This window comes from Rhodamnia argentea, chromosome 2 (genome assembly GCF_020921035.1).
Source record: "Rhodamnia argentea isolate NSW1041297 chromosome 2, ASM2092103v1, whole genome shotgun sequence".
In the NCBI taxonomy this organism is placed as follows: Eukaryota; Viridiplantae; Streptophyta; class Magnoliopsida; order Myrtales; family Myrtaceae; genus Rhodamnia; species Rhodamnia argentea.
In genome coordinates, this window is record NC_063151.1 from 25,470,332 (window position 1) to 25,491,950 (window position 21,619).

The following is a 21,619-nucleotide window of genomic DNA, read 5'->3' on the forward strand; positions in this document are numbered from 1 at the left end:
TGCTATCATAGCTTTCTCGAATAAAATACATGTAATTATATTTAGGGAAAATGTCGCAAATGCTCTATAAACTTTGGCCAGATATGTAATGTCATCGCCGAACTTTTAATTTGTTCATTTTAATACATGAACTTTTATCACATGTTTGATTCGATTCCTGAACTATATGAAAATTTTCAATGTTGTCTATCTTTTAATTCAAGTTTATGGACAACATCGATCATTTTCACATAACTCGAGGACTGAATCAAATATGTACCAAAATTTCAGGGGTCAAATTGAACAAACTAAAAGTCTAGAGAACACGCCGTGCATCAAGCTAAATTTCATGAATCATATTGAACAAATTAAAAGTTTAAAGATGACGTTGCACATTGGGCTAAAGTTCAACGATCATTCTTTTTTAATAACTTTTCTTTAAATAAAAAAAAAGGCTAACACTTTTTCCACATGAAATGTGGCTGTAAACACTCCCTGCCCCCTTGAATTTACGACATTATAACTTACCAGTACCACGTTAGCATGCTGTTGGAAGTTAGTTTCTTTTCTTCTTTTTGTTATTATTCATTTGGGACGACCTTTGTATGTTGGATGATTGCTCAGTGGCTGAATTCTTGGAAAAAAATCCTTGTTTATCTTAACGCACTTTTTTTTTTTTTGGTAGTATGATCCGTTCGAAGGTGTACGAGTGTTATATCTAGAGTAAAAAAAGCGTGAACTTATCAGAAATCTTTATTTCAACTATAGAAATCCAATGGAAAAGGAACTTCCAACGTCGAAATGGAATAATGATGTAATAATCTCACTTTTATCTAATAAACTGGTGTAATAATCTCACTTTTATCTTATGTTTTGGAGAGATTTCCTCATTTTTTTTTGTTGGGGGTAAAGAATTCCAAGATCTTTGAACCAGCATGGCCTCCAGAGAATCTGGGCCGTCTCCCCAACGAGGCCCATCTTCAAAAGAAGGCCCACAGTAGAATTCTTCATCTCTTCTTCACCCATGGTCCACGGTGGCGGTACGGCTGAAACTTCGATCGACTCTCCCTTTCACCGGACGCAAGAAACGTTCCGGGAAGAACGAGAAGACGAACAGCGTTGGGGAAAGTCATGATTCTCGCAGTTCTCTTCGCTAACTCGGAAGGAAACATTCTCGTCGAAAGGTTTGAGCTCGTTTGGAACCGTTTCTGTCGTTCTTGTTTTGTCCTTTGATTTTTCCAGCAGCAAGTCTTGGCTTCTTGTTTCTTAATCGAAGCTGTGTTTTTTTTTTGGTAAGTTCTTAATCGAAACTGTTGATGTATAGCTTTCCGCTGAATTTGATTTATCTGATGCCCTTCTTTGATCGGATGTGTGGCGTTTGCTGGTCTCGATCAGTGTGTCCATGCGGATCGGGTTGATTCCCCTTCGATCTGCGGGGGAGCAATTCGCACGCGTTTGCGCTTTGACTCGATTAGGTTTACTCAAGTTTCAATTTCGCGTTCTTTTGGAAGTTTCGATCATTAGTTATCTCTGTGGAGGAAGAAAAATATGGAACCAACTGATATATTCGAGTAATTCGTAATGATTACCTCATAAATTTTGGAGTTCTTCTCGAGGGTTCAGTAAAGTGGCTAGACTACATAAGCATTCGGCACTAAATGGCTTTTTGATCAGGCATGGTGGTAGCTATCAAATCCGGTTGCAGATTATTAATGGGAATGTTGAATTCCCTCAAATTTTTTATTTTGCTTGATGATTTCGGTTCTTGAGCACTTCCTTTTTACGCGGGAGCTATGGTATTTTCTAATTCGTATCCGTGACATTATGTGGGCTGTAATTGATATCGTCATCTTGGCTAGGTTCAATGGAGTTCCCGCTGAAGAACGGCTCCACTGGCGATCATTCTTGGTTAAGCTGGGAGCCGAAAACCTTAGAGGTGCAAAAAATGAAGAGCTCCTTGTTGCTTGCCACAAGTATGTGTTGCTCTTTCCCACTTTATTCTCCACATCGGGAAATGCTGTTGAAGGCAGTAAAATTTGGAGCCTCCTTGTTGGAGGGTTTAATAATTTACTTAAAAACTTGGAACCTGACTGCATCAATGGCCAGAACTTTTTTTATTTTGACTGACCTTAGTTCAAGTCATGTAAAGACCAGCTCTAGCCACTGATGCTATGATTGGTCATGTTTTGCTGCTCGCTCAATCTGGTGTTATTCCCTGGGTTTGTATCAGCTCACAATGTCTACCATTTACACTTCAAAGTCGTGAATATCAATATGCTGTATTTCCCTCCTGATTTATATCTTAATAGACTTTCTTATGTTCCACCATCTCTTGTCCATGCGTCTTGGGATCCCTTAGCTACATCAAAATCCAGCCTAATCTGATGTTTGTTGACTTCAACTCAGCATAACATGTTATATTTATAGAAAGGTCAAATAAACGGAGCTTCCTTGATCATTTACTTCATGGAAATAAGAATATCTTTTGGCTTTTGAGGCAAAATTTGTTAAAAAGACATTGGGCTTCGAGTCTACTGTCGGGCGCATGATGAATATCTGACCTCTCTATTTTGATTGATTTGTTCACCCTTCAATAGGTCTGTCTATATCGTATATACAGTGCTCGGCGATGTCAGCATCTATGTTGTGGGCAAGGATGAATATGATGAACTAGCCTGTGAGTATCATTTTTTTTTTAATTTCCACTTAACTGCAGAAACTGTCTGGGAAAAAAAGAGGGCTCTCACGAATCAGGACATTGGGTATCTGGATTTGCATTTACCTGTTTCTTCAATAGATGTAGTTTACATTCTTGTAAGCGACAAGTTCTGACTTCCTTCATTAGGATGAGCTTGTTACCATAATAGCTCTTTAATTGTGGAATGTATATGATACATGTAATAAGCTGGCTGTCAATGAACATTTCAAAGGTCATGCTAGTGGAATCTCTTTGAGATGTTCATTGACAGCCAGCTTATCACATGTATCATATCCATTATACAACTACAGAGCTATCTAGTGGAATCTCTTTAGAGATATGTCACTATAGTGGCCCTGCGAGACCACCACTACTGGAACTCCCTCCCTAAAATGTCATTGGGGCATCTTTTTTGTCCTTTTTTGCCATAGGATGATAGAAGAGTGTGTTGATGTCTTATTGAATTATTTTTTTTTCCTGGTCTGATTTATGCTTCTCATGTTGCTTGTGTAGTGTCAGAAGTGATCTTCGTTATAACATCAGCTGTTAAAGATGCATGTGGGAAGCCTCCGACTGAGCGCCTTTTCCTCGATAAGTATGGAAAGATATGTTTATGCCTGGATGAAATTGTTTGGAAGGTAAGGAGGATTTTTGTTATAAACAAAGAGAAACCTGGAAACTACATGATTGTTGGTACTTCATCTCAATTCTGTCGGCACATAGATTTAGATAACCATAAGTGCAACTAAACAGTTTTTCTGCAACTTAATAATGGAGCCAATTGATTCTTGGATGTCAAATTAGGACATTTGCTCTCCAGTCTCATAGAACATGGAGGAAATATCGTTGTTAGACATGGGACATTGACTTGCGTTGTTGAATACTTAGTTGGCAAGGTTTGGTAGTTCGAAGGAAAGCTATCATCAGCCCCTTTAAGCGATACAGTCTAGCATAACTTGAAATTTTTTTTTTCTTTTTTGAAAAAATAGTATCCATTACCAGGCAGAATTAGACAAGACAGAATATGAGTTTATAACTAGTGGTTAGGTTGCATGTGTTCTACTTTATGTATGGGTAATACTTCCTGATTTCTTGCTCATCTGCATCATTCCTTATGTTTTGAAGGGTTGCCTGGAGAACACAGACAAAGAAAGAATCAAAAGGCTAATACGCTTAAAACCTCCAGTGGATTTTTGAGTCAAGTCAAATTGCTTCTAATTGATTTAAGACCCTGAAGTTTCTGACCTATGGGTGTTCTCGGTGGCATTACCAGTGTCCCAAAACACAGGGATTTCCCTAGAACGATTTGGATCTTGATGGAGCTATGTTGTGTTTGATTCTTTATCTCAAACCAAGGGTTGGTGACCGAAGAGATATCTTTCGACTTTCTAGTCGATGTTAATGTTGTAATTCTGTTGAAATGATTGATTTTATAGTATGCTAGCCATGGCTTTCCATATGGGAAGACGATGCGAGATAATGAGCAGTTAGGCTTTTCCGTCTGATCTTTCTGGCCTATATCATGTCTGCTCTTGGTGCTTGAAATGCGTAAAGCGACCAAAGATTCAACATCAGGCCGAAATCCATACTTGCGGTGGACTTCCGATGAATTTGCTTTGGGCGTGAGTTCTCAGAAAATGTAGTTACCGGAAGTCCCGGTTCTCTTTTGATCGATGTTTTTTACCCCCAAGAAAATCCCTGGAAATGTCTCTGCTGCTTTCAGATTAGGACCCGAGTGTTTCAAAGCGATAATTGATGCTAATGCTTGCCTGCTGATCAGGACTCCATGATCAAGAGCCAAGACCAGCATTCACAAGAGACTTGTGATTCTGGTAAACAGCGTCCCACGGGCGCTTGTTAATCACAAAACCCTCAAATTAGAATCATTAGGACCTCACAATCTTGCTTATCACATGTAAAACACAATTCCTTGCAATTTGGCATCTTGCGTGAACTGGGTTTTTTGGCCGTGAGGTGATCGTGTCCCTGCATGGTGACGAAGAAACAAGTAACCCATATCCCTTTGTTCTGATCCGTAAGCAATGTCTGCCGCGATGTGAGCACGGGTGGGATGAGATGATGAGCCACGTGCCTGCTCGCTTTAAGCCTCCTTACTCCATCTTTCTTCACAGGATTTGATGTTTCAGAGGCGTCTCATGACTCAATTCCCTTAGAATTTCCCTAAATACAAGCGCCATCTAGTTCGTTTTGCATCCTCCCTCTCTGCTCAGCAAGCTAAAGCAGTAAGCTTGGAAAAATGATCAGGAGGCTGAGTTTCGTGCTGTGGTTGAGCCTTTTGTCCGTAGCTTTTGGCAATCCCAGGTCCGTCGTCTCGCAGCCCCACGCACTTAAGTCCTTCAAGGTCAATGACACTCGGGTATGAACCTTTCAGTAGTTAAAATGTTCTCCCTCTCTCTCTCTCTCTCTCTCTCTGATGCATGTGCTATGAACAAGAAGGATCCTAAGAAAGGTATGTGATATGGCAGAACGAAGGGACCTGTACCTATACGGTATCGGTGAGGACGAGCTGTCTTTCGACCAGCAACACCAGAGACCAAATCAGTCTTGTGTTTGGAGATGGCTATGGCAATCAGGTACTCAAAATTGCAATGCATTTGCATGTTTTTTGATGCATTGTCTGCAACAGATTCGCGTCTTTAGATGTTCCAGGCCTTATGGATATGAGGATGATGAACGGCGGCTTCTTGTGAATAACCCGGAGCTATGTCATGATGATCAGGTGTATGTGCCCAGGCTGGACAGTCCATCCAGCAGGGCGTTCGAGAGGTGCTCGACCGACACTTTCCAGATAAACGGGCCGTGCGCGTACCAGATCTGCTACCTCTACCTCTTCAGGAACGGGCACGACGGTTGGAGACCCAAGCACGTGACGGTTCAGGCTCACGCGTCCTCCTACTATGGGCAGGCGCAGCCCGTCACCTTCTATTACGGCACCTTCATTCCCAGGGCCGTCTGGTATGGGTTCAATTACTGCGCCGGTCGTCGTGTGGCTCCTTCCTGAAGCTTAGCGAACTGCCTGGATGGCGCAACACTTCAATCAAGCCGACGTTCTCTGGGAGTGTGTGTATCTTGTTAGCCTTTCTGTCTACTGGATTTTGCTCATCTTAAGACTTCCTCGAGCTTTCTCGCATGGTTTCGGGTCTTCGTGCATGTCGGCAATATCGCGTGAAATATGCGTTCGAGTACTAACGTGCATCGAAAGAAAGGACCAAGAAAACCCGCTGGGAGCTGGCCTCGTACTCTCGAAAATACTATTCCTAAACCCCAGCTTAATTCTGCTGCCAATGAGCCCCTCTTGCATCCACCTCCTCTACTTTAGTTACACAAGAGGGAAAATGACATGGATGTCTCCTGCCTAACGTAACCTATAATGTCATCTCTCAAAACAATGCCGTCTTGAACGTTTAATACGTTCAATGCAATCCCTAAACTTTTAATAGTGGTCCTCGCATCCTTTCAACATTCGAATTAAGTAAAATTGCCTTAAAATATCACATCATTCTTATGTGTTGTATAAAGTCATTTGAATACTTGCTATATTCTTACTAGTACCTCGAATAGAGATAATTGATAGAACAATATTGAATATCTTCAGATAGTCCAGAAACTAAATTGAATAACTATAAAAAATTCATGAACTATATCGAATAAATTAGAAGTTCGGGGATGACATTGCATATTTGGATGAAGTTTAGGAACCGCATTGAAATAAAAATTAAAAGTTCAAGGATGACATTGCACATAGGATCAAATTCATAAACCATTTGAGTAATTATCCCCAAATAACATAAAGGATTAATCTTTTATCCAAGGGCGGTAACAAGATCATGCCCGCACCGCGGGATCTTATTCTTAATAACTAGTGTCAATTTCATTAATCCTAGTTTACGCAGTCAATTCATTAATATTCTACTAGACTTTTTTTTTTTTTAAATTTCCCTCAAATGATGAGTTTATGAATGGATGTTCCGAAAGTAAAGGAAAAGGGCCAAATGTTTCCTGATAGTCCGAATGATTTTAATGGAAACAGATCTCAATTTATGAGCACAAGTCCCGGATCAATATAAATTTATAATCGTAAGCTATCCCCTTTTGCAACTCTTTGTTTATTCCGCGAAAAATGAAACATTTGAAAAATATTTTTCCTAAAAATGATCACTTGTATCAATTAAAATAATTAATCAATTGAAAATACTTTACTATCGATATCAATTTATAACTAAATGTTTTCGTTGGTGATAAAAATATTTTTGTTCATTTATTTTTTAAGCGATACCAGCAATTATTTTTAGAAAAATATTTTCTAAATCGTTCATTCTCCACGAAACAAACGGAGGCTAAACTTGACATCTAGCACTCTAGATAGTGAGAAATATCTTTCATCATCGTGCGAAATGGTTTTATCGGTCAAGCACGTTATTTTTTCTAAAGTGAAGAATTTAAGACGGATCGAGTTTAACATATATTTCTTCTACACCACATAAATTGTACATTTGCCATTGGTTTTTTTCCCCTTTTCCTTCTACTGAAAAAACGAGAGAGCATTTTTCTGTAATAAGTAAAAGAGAAATGATACAAATGGTTCACGAACTTTGGTTCAATTTTAATGTGGTCCCTAAATTATGAATTTGTTCAATGTGATTCATGAACTTTCGCCTAAGGTGCAATGCCGTGTTTAAACTTTTAATTTATTCAATGTGGTCCTTGAATTTTATATATATATTCAATTTAGTACTTGAACTATATATAATTTGTTAACTTGAATTAATGGAATGACAATATTGAACATTTTCATATAGTCTAGGAACTAAATTTAACATGTATCAAAAATCTATGGACCGTGTTAAATAAATTAAAAGTTCAGGGACGATTTGTGTCATTTCTTATGAGTAAATGATGATGTTCCAAACTTCCAATAGAGTAATATCATTTGATTAGCTTTCTTGAGCCGTTTCATTTTTCCCTAAAAATGGCAGATTATCACGTCTGGAGATCAAGACTACGACAGATTATCACAAGTTCCTAAAGTAATTTTATTTTTACAATTGCAGTTTGTTTTCATAAAACAAAGTGAATGATGATGATGCTCGGATTTACATCCAGACATTCTCTGTAAAATCATAGTCAGTAATAATGGATCACACTGGGCAGCCGCATTTCTCTCTCTCTCTCTCGCTGGATTGGATGGTATGCTTGGGTTCGATTCCTTCCGCTCTGGCGCTTTTACACATGGAAACTGAAGATTATACGCTCGAATTTATAAAGTTTTCCCTTAAGAAGCTCAGCATGATCCACTATAAGTCAACCCCTCCCTTGGCGTACAACAATCACTTCCATTCCTCATTTGAAGAAGAGAGTTCAACAGTTCATCTGTGCTTCTCTGCCTTGCGATTTCGTTTCTTCCTAGAGGAAGTACTTACGGCAAGCATCTCAGGATGAGCTGCAAATAACATGTTCTTGGATTCTTTTCGCGCCTAACATGATTTTTTGTGTGCAGGGTTTCTCGACTTCTGTGTGCTCCTTGGTGAAAGCGAGCTCCAATGCTTTGTGGGGGCAATCTGCGTAGATTTCCTTCCTTCTTTGTTCCTTTGCTTCAACTTTTCTTGCAGTTTTTGTACTCCCTCACGATCGTTACCACCATCAGTAGAAAGAGATCTCGAATTCAGTTACGTTCGAAGAACCGTTCGAAATCAAGTCATGGTCTTTCGAGCGAATCAAAAGTCGGGCTGAAAACGAGGCTCGATATTTTCTCAGGTACGTGCGTTTGTCATGCATTCTTCACGTTGAAGGGTCGTGCAATAGGGAACAGCTGAAAGGATTGCTTCAAACTTCGAGAGGGTTGAATCTCCATAAGACTGTGAACCCTCTAGTTGGCTCTTGATTTTGACCCGGCGCAATTCAAGATCTTACAGTGCGATACCATTGTTTTATAAGTTCGAAACGCTCGCACTTCTTTAAGAATTAAGCAAGGATTGTTAATCAAATAAGAAGGCACCTTCTCACGACAAAAAAAAAAAAAAGAAGGCTCCTTTGTTCCATTCTTGTTAAACCGTTTCGAAATCTCTTAAGAACTCTAGGCATGGAAGCGCATGTATAATGTCAAATCTGGCTCATACTTTCATCTATTTGTTAGGTCCTGCTTATAGAGGCTTTGATTTGTTTCGGGAAAATCACCAAAAAAATCCCAAACCTATTGTAATTATACTAAGTCAGTCCTAAACTCTCTCTTTTTGGCTAATTCAGTCCAAAACCTTTTACATTTATGTCAATTTAGTCCACTTGACTGGCCGTTGCCGACGTGGACTTTTTTAAGTGATATTTTGATAATATTCTAGAGTTATTATCTAAGAGTCAGATCTCTTCTTAACCAATTGAGTGAATGATAAAGAATGGGATTTATGAATTTTTCTTGGATTTCTTTTTCCCCCAGTCCTAGGGCCGGGAAGCCCTTGTTGCCCTAGGCGAGGGCCGCCACACCCTAGTCGGCACTAGACTAGCGAGGCCGTCGCCTAGCCCATGTGAGGGCTACAACGTCTCCAGTGCCGGTGATGGTTGCAACGCCCTCGCCCAATGCCGGTGATGGCATCCCAACCTCACCGGCCCTAAGGGTTTGGGAAGAAAACTAAAGATAAGAAAAGGAAAAAGAAAAAGAAAATCATAAAAATTTAAAGTATTATTTAAAAATTCAACGTCAACGCTAACAGTCCCTCGCCATCACCGGCCAGTCAAGTGGACTACATTGCCACAAATGCAAGAGGTTTAAGACTGAATTGACAAAAAAAAAGTTGAGATTGGCATAATTACAATAGGTTTAAGATTTTTTTGGTAATTCTCCCATTTATTTCAGGTAGGTGTATTCAAATAAATTCACATCTCTGCTCAGGTCAAAAGTAGGTGTTCCTGATTAACTGGGATTTTAGCGAGCAATCACCATTTTTTCCGTAGTCAGATCCAACACCGATCATTTTGTCGACCAAAATTGAAGATGATTAGAATGGTACCTTTGCATCTCACTGTTGCTTTCGCATGATTTTGAAGCACCTTTGCATCTCACTGTTGCTTTCGCATGATTTTGAAGCATATCTTCTCTCCGTCCCGTGACCAACCTTTGATTTCGGATATGTTTTCATTCTTGCCAAAGCTTTATATTTGCAGTGTAGTTATGGGAATCTATCCGTGCAGGAGAGCATCGGAAGCTTGGGAAGGAGTGGAAGTGAAGTATGTGTGAGCAACATCGACGTGAAGAACATTTACTTTCAAGGGTTAACTAATGGAGATAGAATTAAAACTTGGCAGTATGTCCGAGTCCGTCAATTCACTCATTTACCGGAAAAAATACCAAAAAAAATTTAAATTTGTTGCATTGGTACCAATTTAATCCAAAACCTTTCAATTGTACCAATTTAATCTTAAATCTTCTCAATTTATTACCAATTAATTCAATTCGGCCAATTTTAGGTGGAAACCGTTGATGTAGATGTCGGTCATTCTTCGTGGCACTACCGGTGCTGACGTCGATATTTTTAAATTTTATTTATTTATTTTTGTTGTTTTTTCTTCTCTTTTCTGTTTGTCGGTGATCGATGAGGCTAGCCTCACCGGCCCGCACTTGGGAATGGACGAACATCGGCGAGGCCCCCCTAGCCAAGTTTGGAGAGGCCAACCCTTGCCCAAGCCAAGGCGAGAATTGGCTTGGTCGGGTGTCATCTAGGCAAGGACGAGGTTCGGTGAGGTTTAGCTATGTGATCCCGACCATCGCCCAAGGAGGGTGAGGGTTGGCCTCACCAGATCCGGTGAGAGCGGCCTCACCGGCACTCTCTTAGGCGCAGCCAACCCTTAGCCTTGGCCAGCAATATGACCATCATCTTTGGCCGGCAATGCGATCCTCACCTAGGCAAGGCTAGGCCATGGGCTGTGGCTGGTGGCCGGTTCCCAACCATCGGCAAATAGGAAAGGGGTAGGAAAAAAGACAATAAATACATAAAAATATTTAAAACATTAAAAAAATGTCCACGTTAGCATAAGCCATTTCACGTAGAATAGTCAACGTCTACATTTGGGATTTTCTATCAAAATTGACCATATGGATTGAATTGGTACAAAAGTGAAAATTTTTAGAACTAAATTGGTCCACTTAAAAGATTTGTAACTGAATTGATATAAATGCAATAGGTTTAAGACTTTTTTTGTACTTTTCTCCTTATTTATCTGTGCCATAGTTTCTCTTGGAACTTTTGCTCCTTGTGCGATCACAATCATCTATAGAACTAATCGATATTTAAATAGGGTACATATGTAACTTCTCCCTTTTGGCAGCCGGCCTGGTTATCTCGTTTTCCTCTTTCTTCTTCACCCTCCATGGAGAGGTTGGTTTAAGCTAGATATCTTCCTCCCCCCCCTTCTTCTTAGGTTGTTTTGGCTCTCTGTTTGCTTTTCTTGTTTTTCTCCCATTTTGGGAGCTTTTCTCTTCCGATTTAGTCTAGATATGGAAGCTTCTTTCTCCCGTTTCAAAGAGATTTCTATACCAATTTAGTCTAGATTTGAAATTTTTTTTTATGTATGTTTTCGAGGCTTTGGTTTCCTCGAGTTTCGTTGGTGAATAAGTTCAGTTTTGAAGGAGATTAGAGGAGTTTTGTAAAGATTTTGCTCTTAGAGGCGTTAGATCTACGCTTGTTCAACCTTTATAATCTACTCGATGATAGTGTTGGGGAAACCAAACATAGGTGTGCATAGCCAAAAGGCAAAGCCTTAGCAATAAATGAAGTTCTCGGTGTGTGCTCATTACTGAAGACGGATTCGGTGATTGGCCGCCGATTTTGGTGTGAAGGAGTTATAAATATGCTATTTGAGCATGAGACCTATAACCTTGATGATTTCACTTGTTATCTAGACCTTATTTTGTTTTGAAGTTATTTGGAATTTGTCTTGATTTGAAGTTATGATATTTGAATTGAGATGCTCTTGTATTGCGAAGAAGTGAATGATATGTTATTTTGAAAAAAAAAAATAACGAGTACATATCATATGTCCTCACAGTGCTAAAAAGAAAATTGAATATATGTAGGCTTTTTCCTTTTAATAAGTACCTTCATCAAGTTCCAAATTAATACAATGCCCTATTAACAAATCAAAGTATTTTTTGTCTTCATGTCCATAATAACCGAACATACCACAATTCTCTTGATCATCCATGTTAGACTTTTTATATTTAATCCACGGTCGAAAGTATTTTATACAACATAGTTGCAATGAAACGCCGATCTTATATTGCAGTCGAGAAAGATTATGGGGAAAGCAACAATTTTATCCACTTTTCAAACCATTCGCAAATCATCAAATGCAGTAAAAAGAAGATTCAAATTCTTCTCACTTTGATATGTAGACATCCTAGATATGATCGATCTACGAGTTCGCGAACACATGGTGCTTTTATTTTATGATCTTCGAAGGCAGGAACTGGGCTTGACCATTCCTTCAGCAGTTCCAAAGGCATTGTTGCAGCTAGAAATGAGTTCCTCTCCTCGGATCGCGGGATCCAGTTCGACGGTGTCCAAGTCGATGTGGGTGCATGGGACGTTGTCGCTGCAGTTTAGGTTGACGGCCACTTTCGTGCTTGACGTCCCGAATGCCCTTTGGTAATGCACGTCGCTTATCTGAACCCCAGTTTTCTATCAACAAGTTCACAGATGATTAAGTTCAATTCAGCTGGGGAAAGCTAAATCCGGAGGCGATGGCAAACACAATCCTCGAATGTATATGTTGTCTGTGACTGATTACCGACGATAGCCACCTGTTCAACCAACAATAATCATTTACGGATTGTTCATTATCGTCTTACCGTGCTGGGACATGCATTCCGAGTACCGCAGTAGTGCTGGTCGATGATGATGGGGTTTTGCACTCCGGTGAAGTTGAGATCCGCAAAAGTAATTTGGCTAACTTGGCCTCTTCCCACCTGTCAATTGCGCAAAATTTTACTTTGTAATTTTGCTCAAAACTCATTTACTTCAAATGTCAAATTAAAAACGACCGCACAGATAAATAAATCTATTGGCAAACTGGGACATACCTGCCAAGTTTTAATTCTAGCTCCATTAGTTGTCCCATGAAAGTTAATTTTCCTCACGTTGATGTTTTGCACACTTACTTCATTTCCACTACTTCCCAGGCTTCCAATGCTGTCCCCAACAAAATTGCACCAAAGGCATGTAAGTTAACGCAGCTTCAAAGCTTAAAACTCGCAGCAGAACCATAGCAATTGCATCGCATTTTTTAACGTGTTTGGCACCATCAATCACGAATGAGTCCACTTAACAACTTCTTCGATGTTTAGGTTTTGTATAATAACGTTGTGTTTACCTTATGCCGTGACCAGGTCCACACTCTATGGAGGTTATATTGATATTTGAGGTCTGGTCGCCAATCGAGATGCAATCGTCACCTGTTGATCAAGCACCGGAAGGCGGTGAACTGTTAAAATCATTTTCACCAACCCAACATGTCCTTTGATCCAACTTAGAGAAAAAGAGTTGCAGTGTCTGAAATTCTCGATATAGTTGGATTGATTCTCTCCCAAAAGCAAACATCAAGCAACAAAAGAGAACCCAAGCACAAGAAAGATAGTCTCAAGGAGAAAGCAATGCATCACCGGTGCCTATGATTGAATCATGAATAGAGACAGCATGAGAATCTTGGATGTGGATTCCGTCGGTGTTGGGGCTCCATTCGGGTGCGGAAATGTTCAAGTACATGAGATGAACGTCGCTGCTTCCAGAAAGAGTTACATGCGTCTGAGGACTGTTGCTGAAGTCCAGACTTTGCAAATATACTCCATTGCAGCTGTAGAAACCCAGCATCTGCAATAATCCATGGCATTCAAGTACCAGACATAAGCTTATGTTGCCTAATATTTGATTTGTCCTTGAAATGTGCAAATTCTAATCAATAATACTTGGGCTAAAGTGCACTATAAGTACTAAAACTTGTGTAAGACGCTCACTTTAGTGCTAAAACTTTCAAAACGATCACTTAAGAGTCAATTTTTTTGAAAAATGCTCACTTCAATGCCAACTCCAATTTGAGTTGGCGTGGCTTCTCAAAAATCCGACGTGACCTATTTTTTATTAATATTTAAGCTGACGTGGTTTGTCGGAGTTGACATTGAAATGAGCATTTTTCAAAAAAAAAAAAAAATTGGCACTTAAGGGATCGTTTTGAAAGTTTTGATGCTGAAGTGATCGTTTTTCAAAAAAAAAAAATTTGCATTTAAGTGATCGTTTTGAAAGTTTTGGCATCAAAGTGAGCGCCGTACACAAGTTTTGGCACTTGTAGTGTACTTAAGCCATAAGACTTGAGATCATCCTACACGATTGTTTCTAACAAATTCATGAGAAAAAAGTTTGTGAGAAATTGGCTGAATTTTCAAAAGGGTAGAATAGTTGTAGAATCTGTGACAACGAGTCGAAACTTTTTCTAGCCTAGATAAGAAATTGTTGCTCATCACAACAATTGGGGCCTCGAATCAAATCTGATCATTCCCCTATTGAAGTTGTATTAAGACCCAATTTGTCAATTTGAACCAGAGGAAGACATAAGCAGCTGCGCCATGCAATGTCATATGGAAAGACTGGCTTAATTTGTACGTGCATATCTATTTGTATTACTATTCTTAAATGAGAAAGTATCATGAATATGGCGGAAGACTTACTGTCGGAGCGAGCATATTGCATCCCTGGTGCACAAATGGGACAAGAGAAAGAAAGGTTAGAGCTACAAAAGAAGTAGCATTGCAATCTGGAAATTTGATACACAAGTGTACAATCCCTAATCAAAATCTGGAAAAAAAAAAAAAAGGGGATGATTTTTGGGTACAGGCTTAGGCTTCAATTTGCAGGAGATGTCCCACCAGGCCTCGCCATTTCCATCAAACGAGCCCGGACCACTAATGTTGAGTCCATTCACACTCTTAAAAGTCAACCATTTTGATGGATCTTGCCCCTTCCATGCATTTGGATCTTTTGGTGTTATGATCTTCCCCGAAACCTGCAATCGTTTCCATTTGAAGGAGGATTTTGGAACTCACAAACTCCATTAGATCTGAATATACCATGTCAACTAAGGGTGCGTTTGTTTTAGTAAAGTATTTTATTTTTTATTTTTGCTTCTTCCTCGGCTAATGGCTTGCCATGGCGATGGCCGGCAACCGGCAACCTCGGCTGAGGTTCTCAGCAAGCTGTGGCTAGCCACCGGACGAGAAAGAAGGAAAAAAAAAAAAAAGAGAAAAATGAAAATAAAAAAAATTAAAAAAGAATTTATTTAGAAAATATTTGATTTTTTTTTTTACTTCAAATAAAGTCATGGAATTGAAATCATTTTTTGAATGAGATCCAAAGAACGAAAAAAAAAAAAAAATCCCTCCCATATCACCAAAAATAAGAAAACTAACGATTTTCCTAAAAAATAATTTTCCGAAAAGCATTTTCCTTTATCATAAAGGTTTCCTCCAACCAAACGCATCATAAGGTTTTGTCGCAGAAAAACGAATGATTTGAAAATAATTTTTTGAATTTGATCCCTTTTATCCTTTGAAATAATTAGTCAATGAAAAATATTTTTATTATCAATACCACTTTATACCTAAACATTTTTGTAGACAGAGAAATATTTTTGTTCATTTATTTTTGTAAGTGATAAAAGCAATCATTTTTAGGAAAATATTTTTCAAACCCTTCATTTTCTGCTAAACAAACGCGCCCTAAATCCTAGATCCGGTACTTTTCCAATGCAATTAAAGCTAATCTCGTTGAACTTAAGACTTTCTTTCATCTATAAAAGAGCCGCCATCAGCTTACGAGAGGAAGAAAGAAAAAGGGGGATGTTGTCATTATTGTACTTACCACGAGATTGATAAAAGACTTGCACGGGCCCGTAAAATTGATACTACTCAAACGGTACTGCTTTCCTTGTGGAACGCTGATCGTCGATGCCCCCGCCGTTGTGTTGCATGCGTCATTCCACGCCTTTATAAATGCCTGTGCATGTATCAATATCAATTAATCAGTCACGGACTGGGACGGAAAACTAGTCACGGCGTTACCTGATCTCGATACGTATGACTAAACAGGTGGACAAAAAAAACTATACCGGGGAGTCGTCGGCGAGCCCATCGCCAACTGCTCCATAGTCCGAAACGCTGAACGTTTTGCCGGCGGCACCGACCTCCATTTCACTTGTCAGCAGTAGTGCAGAGACCATGAACAATGAACATGCGGAAATCGAGAAACCCTGCAAACGAAAAATCATATTGAGACGTGAAAAGAATCCAATCATTTGCAGCTGATTTTGAGATGTTTACCATGCGTACTTCCGCCGGCGGAAACAAGTCGCAAGGCGAAAGAAAGCAGACGAAATCTTGGATCCTTTTCTTCAACCCTCTGTGAATGTAGAATTATGCGAGGAGTTCCTTTTAAATGGATCATCCTCAGCTTCATAAGGAAAAAGAAATCGTAAATAATTATCAGCTTCCTTATGTGAAAATACCACATTTGGAGGAATTGAACCGATGCACCATGTCAGAGGAAATCACCATATGGTAGATTTGAGGGCTTTTTTTTCAAATTAGGATAATTTTTTTTACCAAAATAGGTACAAATAAAAAAAAATTTACCATCTTAGGAGCTGCTCGATAGCTGAACTGCCGAGCAGCTCCTAACACAATTAGGATCATATTTTGAAAACCTACTTCTCCTTCTACTAAAATCGTCATCTTCTCCCTCCACATCAGACCCCAATCCCTCATATGCATCTGTTTCATAGTACTCTGTCTCATAACCAGCTTCAGCATCACCTACGGGGTCCACATCCAACAGTTGGGATGATACCAAAGTTGCGGATGGTTCCCCTATAATCAGATCCTTTGTGGCCATTCTCTCGAAACTTTGTTACGTTCTTCCTTGCTTCTACAAGCTCCTCATTATCAAGATCATAATCATCAGTCGAAAACCTTACATCCCTAAGAAATTTTGTATCATCACTAACATCTTCTTCATCCAAAATATCACCATCTATGCCAGTATAATCACCTTCATCAATCAAGTCATCGGGATCTAAACCACCTTCATGCTCAACGGCCGTCTCATTAGCTAAACCAACATCATCATGAGCATCCTCACCAACTCCTTGACCAACACCCTCGCTCAAACCAGCACCCTCACCCTCACATATACCCTCACCAACCCCCTGATGAATACCCTCACTTGGATGATCACCCTCACCCACACCTCCACCGGTACCTTGACCATCACCCTCAGCTGCCTCATAGTTTGCAAAATTTTCTCCATATATCTTTATTAGCCCATGATGCAAAGAACTAAAAACTAAATCTACAACATTGCTCTCATTCCACATATACCTCAATCCCTCTTCTAGAGACTTTCCAGAAAACTTGAAATAAAGTTTTTCAAATTTACTATTTACCCCATTCTCGATATCTCCGATAAAGCTTTCATAGCTTCTTGAACTAATATTGACCTTTACTAAATCAATCTTTCCCCCAACATATTTAAACATTAGGTTACGGTAAAAATTTCCACCATGAAAAAGGCAGATCCATGCATACTTATCGCTCATGGCCCTACACAAAAAACACAATAGGTAAAAATGCGTTACTAATAATAAGGTTAATGAGAAACTAAAAGTTTTTCCTCATCCTCTGCTTCCCACCAATAATAATGACTTCTCTTTGTTACCATAGCCATTAGCGAAATCAGTTTTTCTAACATGTTTTGCATATTGGATCTAGTAGACACGGACAAAGGTTGCGAGCGTCAGGCGAAGCGTCGTTGGCCGAATGTTGGATGAAGGCAACAAGCGTTTGATGAAGGCATCGTCGAGTAATGGGGAATATCTGGTGATATCAATTTAGGGTTTGTATTATCTCTTTGCGAAGACGTCCGACGAGGGCGTCGTCGGTCCAGATTAGGATGAAGGCAGCAAGCATCGGACGAAAGCGTCATTGGTCTAGCGTGGATGAAGGCAGTGAGAGTTGGATGAATGTGTCGTCGAGCGATGGCAAGATTTGGGAAAATTTTTTAGGAAGTTTTCAATTTAGGGTATCTATTATCAATTTGAAAAAGATACGTAAGGGAAATCTCTCTCTCTCTCTCTTTTTTTTTTTTTTTTTTTGAAACTCCAACGGCCATGTCAGCACCGGCGAGGATTCCACATTAGATTTTTCCGACCATCAATGACCGGATGGATTGAATTGGCACAATTATAAAAGGTTTAGGACTGAATCGAAAAAAAAAAAAGTTTAGGACTGAATTGACACAATTACAATAGGTTTAGGACTGTTTTGGTAATTTTCTCCACTTTGTCGGAATCATCTCTAATTAAGTAGAAAGAAATCTCGAGTTCGATTACATGCGAAGAACTGTTCGAGATCGTGTGGTGGGCTTCCACCGGACGACAAGTCGGCCGAAGATGCGACGTGCGACAGCCTGCTCGATATTTCCTCACATGATGTACGTTAAGCAAAGGAATAGGGAATAGGGAATAGTGAAGGGGTTGCTTCAACTGCAAGGGTGTTGAATCTCCCGTAGGACTGTGAACCTCTCTACCCGGCTCTTGATTTTGACCCGGCGCGATTCAAGATCATACTCGTTTAAGAATTAAGCAAGGAGTGGAATAATCAAATGAGAAAGCACCTTTGTTTACTTCTTGATAAACCGTTTCCAAATCCCTAAGGACCCAAGGCATGGAAGCGTTCTTCTAATGTCAAAGCTGGCTCAAACTTTCATACATAGTCCAGCAACCGATACATGTTAGGTTCGTTTATTCTAGGTGCTGCTTATGAAGACTTTGATTTATTTTCGGTAGTTGCGTTCAAATAAATTTACGTCTCTGCTGGGGTCAAAAGCCGGCGTTCGCAATCGAACTAGGAGTTTCGCAAGCCATCGCCATTGTTTCCTTAGTTGATCCGAACGCCGAGCAAAATTGGAGATTATTTAGGATGGTAACTTTGCGTCTCACTGTTGCTTTTGTATGCTTTTGAAGCATGTCTTCTCTCTGTCCCGTGATCAAAATGTGACCAAACTCAGATTTCAGATCTCTTGTCATTCTTGAAAAAGCTTAGATTTGGAGTCTAGTTATGGGAATTTATCCATGCAGGAACATTTTGCCGTGTGTTTGCTCTTATTCGTCGCACTGAGCACGGCGACTTGTGAAGCGAGCACAACATCGACTTCCTTCGATGTTTTGGGTTACGGAGCGGTTGGCGATGGAAAGACGGACGATTCCTCGGTAATAATCCCCTCTCTTTCTCTTGAGTCATGCACAAATTTTAGATTTCGTAACCCATCTACGTAACGTCGCTAGTTGATTACATTGCATTAAACGTTCAGTAGTAGCAATCAATGTATGTGTTCCTTTTTTATCCTTTTGGTGAAGATGATGTTTTTGTGGTTCTTTACATGAAGACTTCGTTTCCAAGAACATTTCTACGAAAACATTCTCCTTCTCCATCTTTTACACATTAAAAAAAGTTACAGAGAACTTGGCAATATTCTTGGACTTGGCATCATATGAATTGTAGGCCTTCCTGGAGGCATGGAGAGCCACCTGTGAATCCCCATCGAAGCTGTCCATTCTCGACGTTCCGGCGAAGAAGACTTTCTTGTTGAAGCCTGTGACGTTCAGCGGCCCATGCCAACCCGATTACGTGTATGTTCTGGTAAGTCAAGACCCTGAGCCTTCTCTTTCATTCCTTAGTCCTCAATCGCTCTCGCAAGCAAAATATTTACGCAAGACCTACGCTAGATGGCATGGACCGCGCTTAAATTCTTCGAATTTGCCTGATTTATGTAGCTCGTTGTATGGTACGGTTGCCTTAAATGCTGAATCTTTTATTTTCTCAATTTCACTCGGCCGAAGGTCTCCGGCAACATTGCTGCGTCCAGCTCAAAGACAGAGTACAGTGGCTTACCGATCAATAGTTGGCTTGTCTTCTCTAACGTGGACGGTTTAATGGTCACCGGCACTGGAATCATCGACGGGAGGGGTTCCGGCTGGTGGTCACAGTCTTGCATTGGAAACGCATCTAACGTAATCCAATATATGATGAATTCCATTTTCGCGTATTCGTTTCTTTCTGGATATTTTTGTTCTCAGGGACGTGAATTTTGGAGATTCTCACATTGTCTTCTTGTTTATATGTTCACCAGGATGCAACATGCAAAGGACCAACACCGACAGTAAGATCTTCCTCTACTTATAAGCTTTATATATAGTGTGTCAGTAGCTCCACCTTGCTTTCTGGAAAACTAGAGTCGACAAATTCATTCAACTAGAGCAACAACGATTTCTCCGAAACAACGGTCTAAATGTTCAGTTCTGCTTCATGACAGTACTTTGATTTCTATGATGCATGTGCAAACGTGGTACAGGCATTGACATTTTATAGATGCAAGAGACTCGTGCTCAATGGATTGAGACATGTGAACAGTCCAAGGACACACATCACCCTCAGCAGCTGCAAGTTCGCCACCATCTCCAACACCCATATCTCTGCCCCGGCAACAAGCCCTAACACCGATGGGATCGACATCTCCGACTCGACCCTTGTACAAGTTCGCGATTCCTTCATCGGAACTGGTAAGTTTGGTATCACCTACAGCTAGTACAACTATTCATCTGTTCTTAACTCTTGACAGAACTTAATGGTTGAAATGGATGTTATGCATTTGAAGGTGATGATTGCATCGCTGTAAGCGGAGGCTCGTCACACATCAATGTCACTAGGATCACATGTGGACCTGGCCATGGTATCAGGTGAATATTGCCAACACACAGTCCAAACTTCCTCATAGATTAGAAGTATTTGATGTATAAGACCAATTATTTTAGAGGTACATGTGAATCAAAAACAGATTTCATGAGAGAATTATTACTTTACCTCTAAAGCACGAGACAAGAAAGGCAAAACATGTTTAATTATCTATCGGTTGAGATTCGGCTATTGTTAATGCTGAATTATGCATCGTTTTGCTGAATTTTGGGAGCTGCATCTGATAAACAATGTGTCTTTTGATAAACGATAATCTAGCATTGGATCTTTAGGAGCACATGGAGAGAATGACACAGTTGAAAATGTGATTGTGCAAAACTGCACATTGAAAGGTACGATGACAGGAGTGAGAATCAAGACATGGCAGGTATGAGCTCAAAGAAATATATTCTTTCTTTATGAAGAATTTAAGCAACCTCTATTTTTTACAATATTTTAATGAATTAGGATCGATTACACTATGCAGGGAGGGCTTGGATATGCAAGAAATATATCCTTCAACAAGATCAGATTCATTCGGGTTGATAACCCGATCATCATCGACCAGTACTACTGCCCCACCAAAGTCGATTGTCAAAACAAGGTCCTTTCTTCAGCTGTAGCACTTCTCTCTTTGTAGTTCATAAGTACCTAATTAATAGCTCACCCTTGCATTTTCTTGCCTTACTTGATGATGGTCAGACATCGGGAATTAGGGTGAGCGACATCTCGTATTCGGCGATATATGGGACGTCGGTCACAGACAAGGTCATAAACCTGAGCTGTGACCAGAACTTCGGTTGCAGTAACATCGTGCTGGACCATGTTTACATAAAGTCCACCGTTCCGAAGACGAAAGCTTATCCCTACTGCTTCAATGCTCATGGAAGATATAGCCACACCAAACCTGCAGTCACTTGCTTGCTGGAGTAATTGTGGGCTTTGCATCAGCTGCTGTATGTGAAATTTACCTTACTCTCATAATGTAATCGATAATAGCTATCCATATTATTGCAAAATGTCATTACATCAGGTATCTCTGTAAGCTGAAGTCGACGTTTCTCTCTCAACATCAACAATTCATTTGTATACCATATGTA

At 39.9% G+C, this 21,619-nt stretch overlaps 4 protein-coding genes across 5 annotated transcripts; 3 read left to right on the forward strand and 1 right to left on the reverse strand.

Annotated features, from left to right (window-relative positions):
- The first annotated feature begins 1,005 nt into the window (after positions 1-1,005).
- On the forward strand, positions 1,006-4,121 carry LOC115737593. The gene is made up of 5 exons (XM_030669782.2): positions 1,006-1,163; positions 1,839-1,952; positions 2,577-2,656; positions 3,191-3,315; positions 3,803-4,121. Exons 1-5 carry the CDS (start codon positions 1,111-1,113, stop codon positions 3,872-3,874), a joined length of 444 nt encoding a protein of 147 aa, XP_030525642.1. The 5' UTR covers positions 1,006-1,110; the 3' UTR covers positions 3,875-4,121.
- Positions 4,122-4,274: 153 nt separating this feature from the next.
- LOC115737504 (embryo-specific protein ATS3B-like) lies at positions 4,275-5,828 on the forward strand. Of its 2 annotated transcripts, none has more exons than XM_030669658.2 (3): positions 4,275-5,054; positions 5,164-5,271; positions 5,418-5,828. In XM_030669658.2, the coding sequence occupies exons 1-3, from the start codon at positions 4,935-4,937 to the stop codon at positions 5,697-5,699; spliced, it is 510 nt and encodes a 169-aa protein (XP_030525518.2). In that variant the 5' UTR covers positions 4,275-4,934; the 3' UTR covers positions 5,700-5,828. The 2 variants fall into 2 exon arrangements, with proteins under 2 accessions (XP_030525518.2, XP_048129742.1); XM_048273785.1 differs by having other exon boundaries at positions 4,275-5,039.
- A 6,304-nt stretch (positions 5,829-12,132) lies between these two features.
- On the reverse strand, positions 12,133-16,623 carry LOC115737427 (polygalacturonase-like). The gene is made up of 11 exons (XM_048273515.1): positions 16,411-16,623; positions 15,842-15,982; positions 15,595-15,729; positions 14,570-14,740; positions 14,406-14,429; positions 13,347-13,554; positions 13,058-13,139; positions 12,768-12,876; positions 12,537-12,653; positions 12,438-12,488; positions 12,133-12,366 (listed from the first exon to the last, which is right to left on the reverse strand). Exons 1-11 carry the CDS (start codon positions 16,621-16,623, stop codon positions 12,133-12,135), a joined length of 1,485 nt encoding a protein of 494 aa, XP_048129472.1.
- Positions 16,624-17,546: 923 nt separating this feature from the next.
- Positions 17,547-21,503, forward strand: LOC115729498 (probable polygalacturonase At3g15720). The gene is made up of 10 exons (XM_048273516.1): positions 17,547-17,606; positions 18,866-18,997; positions 19,290-19,427; positions 19,604-19,798; positions 19,918-19,947; positions 20,101-20,347; positions 20,443-20,524; positions 20,799-20,907; positions 21,007-21,123; positions 21,222-21,503. The coding sequence occupies exons 1-10, from the start codon at positions 17,547-17,549 to the stop codon at positions 21,450-21,452; spliced, it is 1,341 nt and encodes a 446-aa protein (XP_048129473.1). The 3' UTR covers positions 21,453-21,503.
- The last annotated feature ends 116 nt before the right edge of the window (positions 21,504-21,619 follow it).

What these genes read in the sequence shown, in the direction of transcription:
- LOC115737593 (XM_030669782.2), top strand. Translation starts at nt 1,111, where the DNA reads ATGATTCTCGCAGTTCTCTTCGCTAACTCGGAAGGAAACATTCTCGTC. An exon ending in CTCCTTGTTGCTTGCCACAA is followed by an intron (nt 1,953 to 2,576) that starts GTATGTGTTGCT and finishes ACCCTTCAATAG; the next exon opens with GTCTGTCTATATCGTATATA. An exon ending in TGGATGAAATTGTTTGGAAG is followed by an intron (nt 3,316 to 3,802) that starts GTAAGGAGGATT and finishes TATGTTTTGAAG; the next exon opens with GGTTGCCTGGAGAACACAGA.
- LOC115737504 (XM_030669658.2), top strand. Translation starts at nt 4,935, where the DNA reads ATGATCAGGAGGCTGAGTTTCGTGCTGTGGTTGAGCCTTTTGTCCGTA. An exon ending in TCAAGGTCAATGACACTCGG is followed by an intron (nt 5,055 to 5,163) that starts GTATGAACCTTT and finishes GTGATATGGCAG; the next exon opens with AACGAAGGGACCTGTACCTA. An exon ending in GAGATGGCTATGGCAATCAG is followed by an intron (nt 5,272 to 5,417) that starts GTACTCAAAATT and finishes CATGATGATCAG; the next exon opens with GTGTATGTGCCCAGGCTGGA.
- LOC115729498 (XM_048273516.1), top strand. Translation starts at nt 17,547, where the DNA reads ATGTTGGATGAAGGCAACAAGCGTTTGATGAAGGCATCGTCGAGTAAT. An exon ending in CCGATTACGTGTATGTTCTG is followed by an intron (nt 19,428 to 19,603) that starts GTAAGTCAAGAC and finishes TGAATCTTTTAT; the next exon opens with TTTCTCAATTTCACTCGGCC. An exon ending in CGATTCCTTCATCGGAACTG is followed by an intron (nt 20,348 to 20,442) that starts GTAAGTTTGGTA and finishes ATGCATTTGAAG; the next exon opens with GTGATGATTGCATCGCTGTA.
- LOC115737427 (XM_048273515.1), bottom strand. Translation starts at nt 16,623, where the DNA reads ATGGCCACAAAGGATCTGATTATAGGGGAACCATCCGCAACTTTGGTA. An exon ending in GGACCTGGTCACGGCATAAG is followed by an intron (nt 12,877 to 13,057) that starts GTAAACACAACG and finishes TGTTGGGGACAG; the next exon opens with CATTGGAAGCCTGGGAAGTA. An exon ending in CTAGAATTAAAACTTGGCAG is followed by an intron (nt 12,654 to 12,767) that starts GTATGTCCCAGT and finishes CGCAATTGACAG; the next exon opens with GTGGGAAGAGGCCAAGTTAG.